The sequence below is a fragment of the Ascidiella aspersa genome, chromosome 2, assembly GCF_963924565.1.
Source record: "Ascidiella aspersa chromosome 2, kaAscAspe10.2, whole genome shotgun sequence".
Taxonomy (NCBI): Eukaryota; Metazoa; Chordata; class Ascidiacea; order Phlebobranchia; family Ascidiidae; genus Ascidiella; species Ascidiella aspersa.
Genome location: NC_139448.1, coordinates 30,976,079 through 30,988,118, shown reverse-complemented (window position 1 = coordinate 30,988,118; position 12,040 = coordinate 30,976,079). Strand labels below are relative to the sequence as shown.

The window sequence follows — 12,040 nt, the reverse complement described above, 5'->3', positions numbered from 1 at the left end:
GAGTTAAGAATTATTAAACAAAAACATGTCGGACGTACTCGATCTTCATGAAGGCGGCGGCGAATTTGAAGGAGACGATGATGGAGATGTTGGAGTCGAAAAGCTAAAGGACAAGGCAAAGCGGAGAAAGGGACGGGGACTTGCCGAGAGTCAAACTCGAGTGGAAGTCGATTACGAGGGCATGGATGTTGATGACGACGGCATCGGACCACAGCGGTCCGTCGAAGGCTGGATCCTCTTTGTGAGAGGAATCCATGGCGAAGCACAGGAGGAGGACATTTTGGATGCTTTTGGGGAGTACGGAGAGCTGAAGAATCTGCATCTCAACCTGGATCGGAGGACCGGCTACATCAAGGGATACGCTCTGGTTGAATATGAGACCTTCAAGGATGCCCAGGCGGCACTTGAGGCCATGAACGGACACGAGTTGTATGGAATGAAGCTGTCGGTCGACTGGGCATTTGTAAAGGGTGCGGCACGCCGACAGCACAGGCACAACAGAAGAGACCGCCGCAGGCGCTGATTTTGCAAAATGTTTGAAGAGCTGGTCCACCAAGTTTAGCAGCTGCGCAAAATGAAGCAGTCTTGAGATGAAAATCATTTTCATACAACTGTACTGTATATGTTAGGCTCAGAATGTGATTGATGAACTGACTTTTTTAACACATTTCTGTTATTTTTAGATCTGACAATCTATAGTTGCCCAGCTACTTTTCAGCGTTTTTATTATGAAATAGATAAACAAAATTTTCTTTCATAACTGCCTTTCTTATCTAAATACAGTTAATATGTTTCCAATGGTTTAAAAAAAATTGTTGCCTGCCTTTTTAATTGCTTGCTAGAACAAGAAATTGTTTACTGTATTAACTCAATCTTGTAAGTGCCTATGATTAGTGGTAGTAATAACCTTATCTAAGGCAAGTAAACGCAAAAAATACTTATCTTCAACGTCTTTCAGTGGCAAATAAAACTCTTTCGGTAACACGTTTGTGCACAAGGTAATAAAAGTCAGTTTAGTTTTCCTACAAGCGTTTCAACTGTAAAGGGATGGAGAATCCTGTCGAATATGCAACTACTCCTTTTACGTGTGTATAAATTAAAACATCACAGGCATTGTATCGGCCTGTCGCACTAATTTCGTAAACCAAGCTTTTTGTAATTAAGAAAAATAATCTTTTTGTATGACAAACAGACATACAAGCAAGCGTGCGAAACTTTAATGCACAGTATTTATTGGATAACTGATATTACTTATGCTTTTTCTATAGGCCTGCCGTGTTTAAGGGGCGATTGTCAAATTATGATATGGTTAATGGTAATGTTGTAGAGAGTGTGCCCCGAATATTTTTTATATTTAGTGTGTTGGAAGCTAAAATAGTTTTACAACTCCCATACTCTCACACAATCTTTAATGGACAGACAATCGCCTGAGGATAAAAAAGGTTGTACAACCCGCACCCAAGTGGCTTCTGTTCGTCAGATCAAAAGTTTCTAATTAATTCATATGTCGCGTGTCGTTGGGAAATGGTTTATATAATCGTGTGGTTCTCGCAACTTACATAAAAAGTAAAACGAATACCTCAGACCAAGTTAACAATTATTTGTTTTCTTACAAGTGTTTAGCGTGCGAACCAAGGCCAATAGAAAGTTTATTCTAAAATTATCCTATTACGTACAAAGGCAGTAAACTACACGAAAATAAATTGACCCCGAATAAAAAGTGATTTACACATTTTGTGACATTACTTTTTATGTGGCATCGACTGGAGCAGTGCTATGTCGATAAAAGTTAGTTGCGAGTTATAATAGATTGGGAAGTACTGAACTAGGGCATTTCGAGGCGCATCTAGATAATATTATTGCATTACATTGAACTTTTTCGGTTTACGTAGGACACATACACACCGCCAAACCAAACAGGTCGGTGTAAGCTATACAAGGGGCGCGTTTTCACAGCCAAGCCAACTACACATCTCTATACTTTGTCAACCCCGATTCAACTGTCGGGCAAAGTATTGAAAGGCGTCCACTTCGTCATCAGGTTGGGACGTTCAGACCCGGAAGGCCCCGAGTTTATTTCTGGTTGGAAGTTCGGCCACTGGCAATTTATCGCCGCCCCAGGGCTTGTAGTACATCCTCGGTACGTCGGTCACGTCCACTGAGTTGAACACCTGGAGAGTTAAAGAAAATTGTTTTACTTTAAATATGTTAAGGTGTCAATAAAGCAGGGTTTTTGCAGTGCGCTTTAATAAACTGTCGTAAAGTTTAAAATTTTATCAAAATTTAGTTTTTAATTGCACTCGGAACGAATTTAACTCAGGGGTTCTTAAACTGGGTTCCATGGACCTCTTGGGGGTACATGAACTAGTTTTAGGGGATCCATGCATGAAGGTCTAACTAAAATAATAGTATCTATTTAAAAAGTAATCAAATTTTCATAGAAATGAGTTTATTTAAAAATGAAACGTTTCGCACTAAATGTGTTTAGACTCCATTTCACTTTTACAGCTTTCCGACCGGAAACAGCATTTTTTAATTTTATTTGTAGTGTGGCGTAAATTTATGACGTCATCTTTAAAAATTTCTTGCCAACACTGGTTCATGCGGAGCAAAAAAAATTAGGGGTCCGCGGTGAACAAAGTTTAAGAACCCCTGCAATAAAGGGATAGCTTGTCTTTGGGTAGCAAAGTAGGCCACATGTTTATTATTGATGAATGGGGCACTTTGTTGTGGATAATGGAGGCCATCGAATGCGCTCAAATTTTATTCGATCACAAGCTTTTACCATTTCTCCTCAGCATTGAACCAGTCGCATCGAAATACCCTGCTTTGACAAATAAATGGCATAAAAAAAGCTATAGTCTACTCAAAGTTCATACTAGTGTTTGGAATGGCAATTTGTTGGTTCTAAAAGATGGTTGATGGCCTATAAAGGTTCCAAATCACTAAAGTGAATATAGCACTCAATAAAATTAAACCACAATCAAATTTTTAAAGTCGACGTTATTTTTAACCCCCCATCAGACTAGTTTTTTAAATCAAGCACTAGCATCAAGAAGTATAAGACACATTTTGTTATCAGGACCGAAAAGCACACAGTAAACTAAACCATCACCCCCAATCCGTGCAACTTCGAGGCGATGTTTGACGCCTCCGCGTGGCCGCGAACAACCGCCAAACTCGCTCGACGCTTGCCGCTAGGTGGTAGTCGCGAGCCGACCGATAATCGCGATTTGGAGTGATCGAAGGTGACCGGACATGAGTGGATCGACGTCTGCGAGCCCCTTCGTGACCCTAGGGTCGGCGGGGTGAGCGACACGAGGGGCTGGGGTGACGGAGAATTCCTGGGCGCCGGTCGAACTTGATCAGCAAAGGTGATGCTTGATACGCGGCTCTCAGAACGTGGCGGAGGATGGAGAGAAATGCTTGGCGGCCTATGAACAAAAATATTAGGGAATAAAATCTAGGGACATATCAAGCGAAACATTGAAGAGGGTTTCAAATTTAGTAGCTTTGGAGCATAATGGTTGGAGATTGTAGTAAGACGTAATAAGAATATCAAAACCCGGTAGGCATCATTAACGTTTTGACAACTCTTTATTCATTTTCAATTTTTAGGTTGAAAATGAATAAAGAAATATTTGAAACGTTTAAAATAATACCTACTTCTGTATGGGCTTTTAAAATTTGATAGCATTTTTTATTTAATAATTTTAGATTGAAAGTAACATTTAAATTTCTACGCTAACATAGTAAGATTAAAATGCCGATGTTCCTAAGATCAGCAAACCAAATAAAATTCAGGCATTTAAATTATCATCAATTTTAATTGTGCATTGTTTTCCATTTATTAGTTGAGCTAGAGCTGTCCGATACTGCATAATTTATTCCGATATCTATACCCAATATTTTGAGCGGTAATTCAAGCCATCCGGTATGATACCGTTTGATATGATTTATTTTTCGAAAAACTTTAAATAAAACGTTCAAAAGTAGCAAAGCGAACTTTGTTTGTGGCTCTACACTCTTCAGCATTTTAGAGCTTTTCTGATAGAAAATATAGCGTTAAATCGCCAACTATGGTTTATAAGCACAAATTATTTCGATATAAAATCGGCGCCGATAATGTCAGGCGAGTGCTGATACTATCACTAGGAATCGGGTATCCGCTTTCACGAAATAAGATCGGCCAACCCTTATAGTAGGCCTCAATATACTTTTTTGAAATTAAACTCGGACATGCGGTGATTTTTATTATATACAGTGGGGTGTATGGAACTTGTAGCCCGCAGAGCTAAAATATATTGCCCGAGGCAGGCTTTAGTTTTAGACTCGTGGCGCAAATACTCTAAAGACCAGTAGTTTTATGGCCCCTTTAAATAAGGCAAGTTAATCAAAAAGTGAAAGCGTTTTATATGGAAAACTACCAAGAATATATATCTGACAGCACTATATCTGTTTGATATGTTGTCGCTTACTCTGATTTGGTTCAGTTACTGTTAATAGCCCTATAGCAACTCCCGTAGCTGTAAAACTAGCATTTGCTTAACGTTACGTGGCTGAGTCATAAATCTATTTTACCTATAGGGCACAGTTACACTCATCGAACAGTAGGCTACTGGCAAATGAACAAGTGGCGAATCGACCTTAGCCAGTACTTGAATCTGATCCGTGAGAAATGTAATTGGCTCGCGGTCTAAGTCACATAAACTTGCGTGTGGCTTGTGTGCTTATCTGGATCAAGTATTAGGCCCGCCGGCTTGAAAGGTTGTACAATGTACACCCCTGAGTTACAGTGTGGCAATAATATACCTGGTAACGGTGATGGTAGGCGTCTTGGCTCCTGACGGTGGTTTGCGAGATGACGGCGGGCGACTCGCGTGCGCCACCAAGCGTTGGACGTATTCCGACACACCGGTATCTAAAAAGCGTAACATTTTAAAAGCGGCTAGAAATGCTGTAGAAATGTTAAGAAGGAATAAAAAAAAACTCACACAGTTGAGATGCTGGCTGCTAAGGTTTGCGTTTTCGGTAAAAATGATGTACTATATAATTTGTCCGAATAGTGATGGAAACAAAATAACAAACCCGTTAAACTGTGAAGCGGAGTAAGTTCATGCTTATAGGCCTTGACAAACCGGTATCAACGTTCGGTCAATACATTTTAAATAGGGTTAATCGCAAAATAATTTTCGGGTTTTCAAGGTAAGTTATTAACTTTTCATATGGCCCCCTTCCATGGGCTCTCAGCCCTTTCTGCTCCCCTGTTAACGTTTTAGAAAAATACTTCACGGAAAGTCACAAAGAATAAGGTCTCTAAATCCATAATAAAAGATCGATACTAAGAGCGTAGCCGCTTCGGAAATGCCACACAACTCTTCGACTAACTTAATAATAAAAACAAGCTTTTCCTTTGCCCACCTTGCTTCAGTGTCTTATAAGTGCGCACTGCCTCGCCGTACGACAACCTTCTGTTCTGCACAGCGTGCCCCTTGTTCTCCATGTGGGTGAGTGGGGTGCCGCACCGAAAGGGGAGGGGGTTCGACTGGGGCCGGTCCTGGGTCCGGTCCGCTGACAGACGGAGTCGCTGCTGGGTCGCTGACGGGGTGGCGGTTGTGGGTCGATTGGGGCCTGCGCGGATTACATATATTCGTCATTACTTGTAAGCAGTGTTGTAAACAAGTCATTTTGGAATGACTTAAGTCCAAGTCAAGTCATTTACAAAAATAACAAGTCCCAGTCCAATTCATCAGTAGCTTAAGTCAAGTCATTGACATAAAAATGAAACATTAAACTAATTAAATTGGTAAATTTGTTCGATTATGAGCAATAACTCAACTAATAATAACAAAAGCGCTATATACAGCATGAAAATTGTTCCAAGTCAAGTCATTCGCCCAAACGACTAAACGGAAGTCAAGTCATCTGAAAACAATGATTTAAGTGCACTTAAGTCAAGTAATTGACTTAAAATCGATTATGTGACGAAAGCCTAATGCAGCAAGCATATAAGACAGTTGCATGAAAAGAGTAACTGAATAGATTTCAAATACACTATACTATAGATTGAGCTAATAAAATGTGCATTCAAATAAACCTTACAATTTTAAACAATCAAAAGGCTGATGCTGCATTTTCTGCGAATAGGCGTTCCAAATGGCATATCACATTATTTTCAAACAATCCATTTTAAATGGTTAAGCTACAACTTTTGAGAAAACTACCCACATAGGTTACCAACCATTCGGATAACGACTTAAAAGGGACAGGGGTTGTTTAAAAGACGTATGGTATTGGGTTGCTTGGAGAGCGAAAAGTTGCTTTAGCTATGTGATTTAGCTTTAGTTAACGTGAGCCAGCTTAAATGTTTATTATTTGAGTGTGCCTACCCCTGTTCTCCGCCTGTTCATTCATTGCGATCGTCGTATTGTATTGCGTAATCACTGATGACGTCAGATCGACGTGCATCACCGTTCGAGGGACGTTGAGCGACCATAGAAATCTAGAAAATAAAAACCTCTTGTTAACTAGAATAATAAGTCTATGTCTCCCCGATATGAAAATATATCGTCGTGACGTTATCTAGAAAAACGACGTCAGTTCCTTAATAACCAAATCAATATTCAAAAAAATTCACCATTATACCTTTATTTAACAGCCTTTGAACAGAAAGAAAGTGGCTTAGTTAGATTTTTATTGTTAAAATTAAAAGGCTTAATCGCTTAAAAGACGTCAAACTAGTACAGGCCGTTGGATACAAAAATAAGATCATTGCTTTGTTAAACAAGCAAGATTGGTTAGATTTAAAAGTGAAATAGTTTTTTCTAGATTATCGGACCGAAATTAGCCTTTACATACGAGAAGGCTCATTTATCCATGAGTTATAATTTTTTTTGTTTTAAGAAATCCGTTCAAGATAGAAAACTTAACTTTGGAACGCAAAACAGCCAAGACAGCAATGTAGAAATTAATATTGTGTCGGATCGGCACCGATTTCTTCTTAGTATAGGGTATCGGCTCCTGATCAGATATTATCGGACAATGCTCATATAGGCTAAAACGTGTTTTGTCGTTACGGAAACCTGTTCCAGAACTTGATGATCTTCGGGCCGTGGACGTCAGGAGAAATGTCGAGAAAGGCGGAGGCGTCCGGACTGATCTCTACCGCCCGCTTGTGGTCACGATGCAGCTCCTTTTTCTTGTTTGGGGAGATTCCCTCGAGGAGTCCAAAGGTCATCTAAAGCAAAGCTCGTTACATAATTTGGTGGATGTTGTTTCACTAATGCGGAATGTCGTTACCGTTTTGTACACTGTTTAGTTACTCTATTCCTAATTATACAGTATACACATTTGTAATTTTGCTGAAAAGCAGGCCTTATATTTTAACGAACGATTTATTGACTCGTCGTTAAATTAAAAAATAATGGCAGTAGGGACGGATTCAGGGCAGGGAGTCAGACCTATAAACTATATTTTAAATTAACTTTAACTAGCTAATTGCAGAAATTCTTAACACTAAGCAAAACACTAACTAAAAGGGAAAAGGGCGATGTTTTAGAACAGTTACTGCCTCTATAGTTTTATCAAGATATAATGGTGCCGAGGAAGTTTTTCATATTTTAATTATTGTCTATTTTCCTTTGTGTTTGGTTTTATTTTCACTTTATTTTTTGCACTGATGACTTGAGCTATTGCGGAAACGTCTGAAAATAAAAACGAAATATGTCGATTTTATGGCTTGCTCGTGTCGTACTTTATTATAATATATGAAAATGAAGAAGCTGTCTCATTAATTGTCGTAGAATACGACACAAATGATTTACTATTTCAATTAATACCTTAATCTTTTTTAACGAAAATGAATTACCGCTCGAAACGCTTATTAATAGTTTTGCAAAAACAAAATTAAAACTTACCTGGAGAGGTTGGTCGGTAGCTCCCCTCAGCATGAGTGCGCAGACGTGCTTGGGGTTGAACGTTAGAGCTCTATCTAAGTCGTCGATCGCCTTTTGGTTGTCTTTCCTTGTGTTCCACAACAAGGCTCTGTTCAAGTATTAAAACTGAGCTGTAACTGACGGCATTAAAGCGTGCTTGTTAACTATAATTTGATTTCGTTTCTTGCAAGACAAAGAATTGCTCGGAATCAAATGACTGTACGAATGTCAATGATTTGGCATTTCGTTTTAGATGAAATTGATTTAAATGGCTTGGGATGGTGTATTAAGCAAACCTATGTATTAGTTTTGTAAGTTGGAACTTATTTCACTTATTTTTGAAATGTAAACGTTTTGGATATTTATGGTGGCCCATGACTGCACTCCTGTTTTTTTTCAATTTAACAAAAAAAAAATAATTTAAAAAAAAAAAAAAAAATTAAAAAAAAAATGAAAATAAAAAAAAAAAAAATTATTATAAAAAAAAAAAAAAAAAAAAAAAAATTATTAACAAAAAAAAAAAAAAAATTATTAAAAAAAAAAAAAAATATTATTAAAAAAAAAAAAAAAATTATTAAAAAAAAAAAATAAATAAAAAAAAAAAAAAATTATTGAAAATTTCGACGTGGCCCAGGACTGCCATTCCCATATAAAACGTATTACGGTCGGACCATCACTGCCAATCATAGAATACCTTCTATTGTGTGCTGTTAAGTTCCAAGCCAGCGCAGGGAGGTTTGCCACTTAGTCTTTTAGGCCTTCTGGTGGGATTCACCAAAGGGAAGTTGGCAGAATTTTTGAAGGAATATTAATAACTTATCCCCGAATAATTGGCGGTCGAGTCTTATCTCATTTTGAAGAGTAGACTCGTAGCTATCACCCTATGTAAGTCACTTAGGGCACATTTTAATTTAAGGGCCGAATATTACTGAATATTAATATTCATAAATATGAATATTTTTATGTTTTTTTTTTTTAAAAGTCTGATTGCTGGCTAAGTTAGGTTGCTTTGAGTAATGTGTAAAAATTTCTAATCGATATCTTGTTTACTCTGCCAACTTCCCTTTGGTGAATCCCACCAGAAGGCCTAAAAGACTAAGTGGCAAACCTCCCTGCGCTGGAACTTAACAGCACACAATAGAAGGCTATGATTGGCAGTGATGGTCCAACCGTAATGCGTTTTATATGGGAATGGCAGTCCTGGGCCACGTCGAAATTTTCAATAATTTTTTTTTTTTTTTTTTTTTTTTAATAATTTTTTTTTTTTTTTTTCATTTTTTTTTTAAATTTTTTTTTTTTTTTTAATTATTTTTTTTTTTTGTTAAATTGAAAAAAAACAGGATGGCAGTCATGGGCCACCATAGATATTTACTATTATAAAACATCGCCGGAATCGAAGTACTTTCCTAAAACTTGGTAATTGTTAAAAACGACTTTGAATTCGTCAGTTTTTTTGCAAATGGATTTTTTTCCCCAGCAAGTTATCAGATTTATTTTTGTCGAATAATTCATTAGGATATTCCCAGCCCTGGTTGTTGTTTTGCTCTAGTTTGTTTTTTGTTTATTATCATTCAACTATATCACTAAAATAATATAAAAATATTAGAAAGATAACAATCTTTATATAATAATGTTTTTAGGAAAATAAAACTTTGGTTACTTTAACCGATTTGACAAGGAAAAAGGAGGCATTCGGGAAAAAAGATAATCATATAATGTAGCCTGCCACAGAGACCTAAATAGAAAACGAAACAAAGGTCTAAGATACAGGAAAAAACTGCGATAAAATGTACGATAAGTTAAAAAAATATTGTAAAAATTTGTGACTTGGATGTAAATAAACTTGTTTAAAGTACTGAGAAAGTGAAATAAAACCGACCTGAGGCAGTATAAGTCGGGGTTGTGAGTGTCGAGCACCACTGCCTTCTCCACGTCACGAAATGCGCTCTTGAGGTCGCCCGACTTTGCATGGGCGAATCCTCGCTTGGCCAGCACCGGAGTGTGGAAGCAAGAGTTCGAGTTGCACCCGGCCGTGCACCCGTTCTGCACATACGAGAGGTAAGGGTTGGGTGAAACGCAAATAAAAGCGCTAAGCCGCAGCATATATCCGCATGTTTGCATACGCGAAACGAATATCGCGGAAACAATTACTTGTTTTGTAAGCAGGGTTCTGAGATTAGAATATCCGATAATGTAGGATCCAATACCAAATGGTAGTATTGCTACCCGTTCGATACAAGATTAGTACCGCTGGCGATCCAATATTCAAGAAATTAAGCATTTTAGCCATTGGTTTATGGTATAACTTTGGGCGATTTTTACTTTAAAAGTTTTTGAAAGAAAGGCATCACAAGACAACAAGGTAAACTTAACGTTACACTTTTCGCTTTGTAGAGTATTGCTTATTTGAATATTGCTTATTTGATCATTCTAATGGCGCCATGTGGTATCGGATCAGCAGAAAATTCTTGCAAAATTCTTGCAAGGTTTAGGCATTTTAAAAACCAACCACACAGTTCTCGACCGCACCGTTTTTTCTTAGGATTGTTGCAACAGTCCAAGCTTTAAATTTAGCACCAAGTTCAAAGCTATATGCGTTTGCTGTTTTTATTAAACCGTTTACCTTTCGCAAGTTCATGGACAGCATCGCGTTTGTGTAGGCGTGCACCGCCTCCTTGTGGCGGCCCAAATTTTGTAAAGCGACCCCTAAGTGGTAGTATGACTCGTACATGAGGTGATCGTAGGACGGCGGCGCCGAAAAGCTGGCCGGGAGGTTACACTTGGCAATCAGCTTCAGAAGACACTTGTATTTGTCGACGACCTGGAAAGAACGTAGTGCGAATTACGGATGTCCGACACTTGAATTCCGAGATCGCTACCAGATATTTTGGACAGAAATTATCGCGATCTGATCCCGACACCAAATGACGTCATTACTATTTTCTGCAGGAACAAAATGGTATTTTTTCGTATATTATAATAGACAGACTCCCTTAAATACGTTAATCAATCCTACACATACACTCTATACAGAAGTATACAAAGATATTTAAAACCTTACACGAAAACACAGTATTTAGGCCTGACCTGCCCCAAGCATACTAAAGTTGATATTACCATTAGTAACGTACATATAGCATTAAGCGAATTCGTGCGCAAATATGCAGGTGTAATTTAATCGGTCAAGCGCGAAAACCATTATTTAATTTAATTGGAAAAGCTTTAAATTTAAACCGATATATGACGTCATGGATGCCGGGCGGGCCTGCTTAGGCCAGTGTCTTTGCAGAAAACTCCTTCGGCCTGAATTTTATCTAAATTTCTAAAGTAACTTAATTACCTTATTCCAACTAGAGGCCCTCTCGTTGAGAATGGCGCCTTGTAGAAGGTCGTTGGCCTCCGATTGGCTCCTGACCAAACGGTCAAACTTGAGAATAGTAGGAAACGCCATCAGGGCAACAAAGTAACAGCGCCTTTATATACCGGTGTGATTCTGCTCAGTAAGCGAAATAGGTATAGGTACATAATATTTATCACATTATGCTGACATGCGAATCGTACGTAATTAGTTTGGAGACCTCGAGTAAGTTGTAAAACTACCTGTTAGCAGAAACTTTATTTAAGCTTATGCCCTTTTCCAGAAAATACTGTCCTTTCGCTTACAGCCACATGTAGCGCCAAGGGAGGCACGTGGACGACGACGTGTCAGCAATACCTTTGGTTGTGCTACAGGCCCTCAAAAAACAAACCGTCCATTATTTGACTCTACACAATCCAGTTTCATGGGCAACTATGATAAATTTAGACCCTTTTTGTATTTAAAAACATTCTTAAAATAAAAAAGTCAGCGAGTTGTACAACAAAACAAGGTTATGTTTCATTTCCCCTACTCTACACGTTTAAAGCATTTCTTGTCTTGGCAATATTTAATGATATATTGCGACAAGCTATCTATAAAAAGGGCCACTAACATTGCTACCTCAACCTACTCTTCTTGGTGGCGCCATCTAACAAAACAATCTGCTCTTCAGAAAAAAATCCTGGAGTTTGTCTCGTCATCAAAGTCCGATTATGATTTAATTAACATCTGTTCATTTCAGTTGTCC

General features: G+C 38.2%; 2 protein-coding genes across 2 annotated transcripts; one reads left to right on the top strand and one right to left on the bottom strand.

Annotated features, from left to right (window-relative positions):
• LOC146164882 (RNA-binding protein 8A-like) lies at positions 1–982 on the top strand. The gene has a single exon (XM_083381790.1). The coding sequence runs from the start codon at positions 26–28 to the stop codon at positions 521–523; it is 498 nt and encodes a 165-aa protein (XP_083237916.1). The 5' UTR covers positions 1–25; the 3' UTR covers positions 524–982.
• Positions 983–1,960: 978 nt separating this feature from the next.
• LOC146164881 (uncharacterized) lies at positions 1,961–11,385 on the bottom strand. The gene is made up of 10 exons (XM_083382513.1): positions 11,275–11,385; positions 10,558–10,755; positions 9,814–9,977; positions 7,917–8,043; positions 7,083–7,237; positions 6,390–6,502; positions 5,422–5,631; positions 4,813–4,921; positions 3,116–3,434; positions 1,961–2,171 (listed from the first exon to the last, which is right to left on the bottom strand). Exons 1-10 carry the CDS (start codon positions 11,383–11,385, stop codon positions 2,052–2,054), a joined length of 1,626 nt encoding a protein of 541 aa, XP_083238639.1. The 3' UTR covers positions 1,961–2,051.
• Between the last annotated feature and the right edge of the window lie 655 nt (positions 11,386–12,040).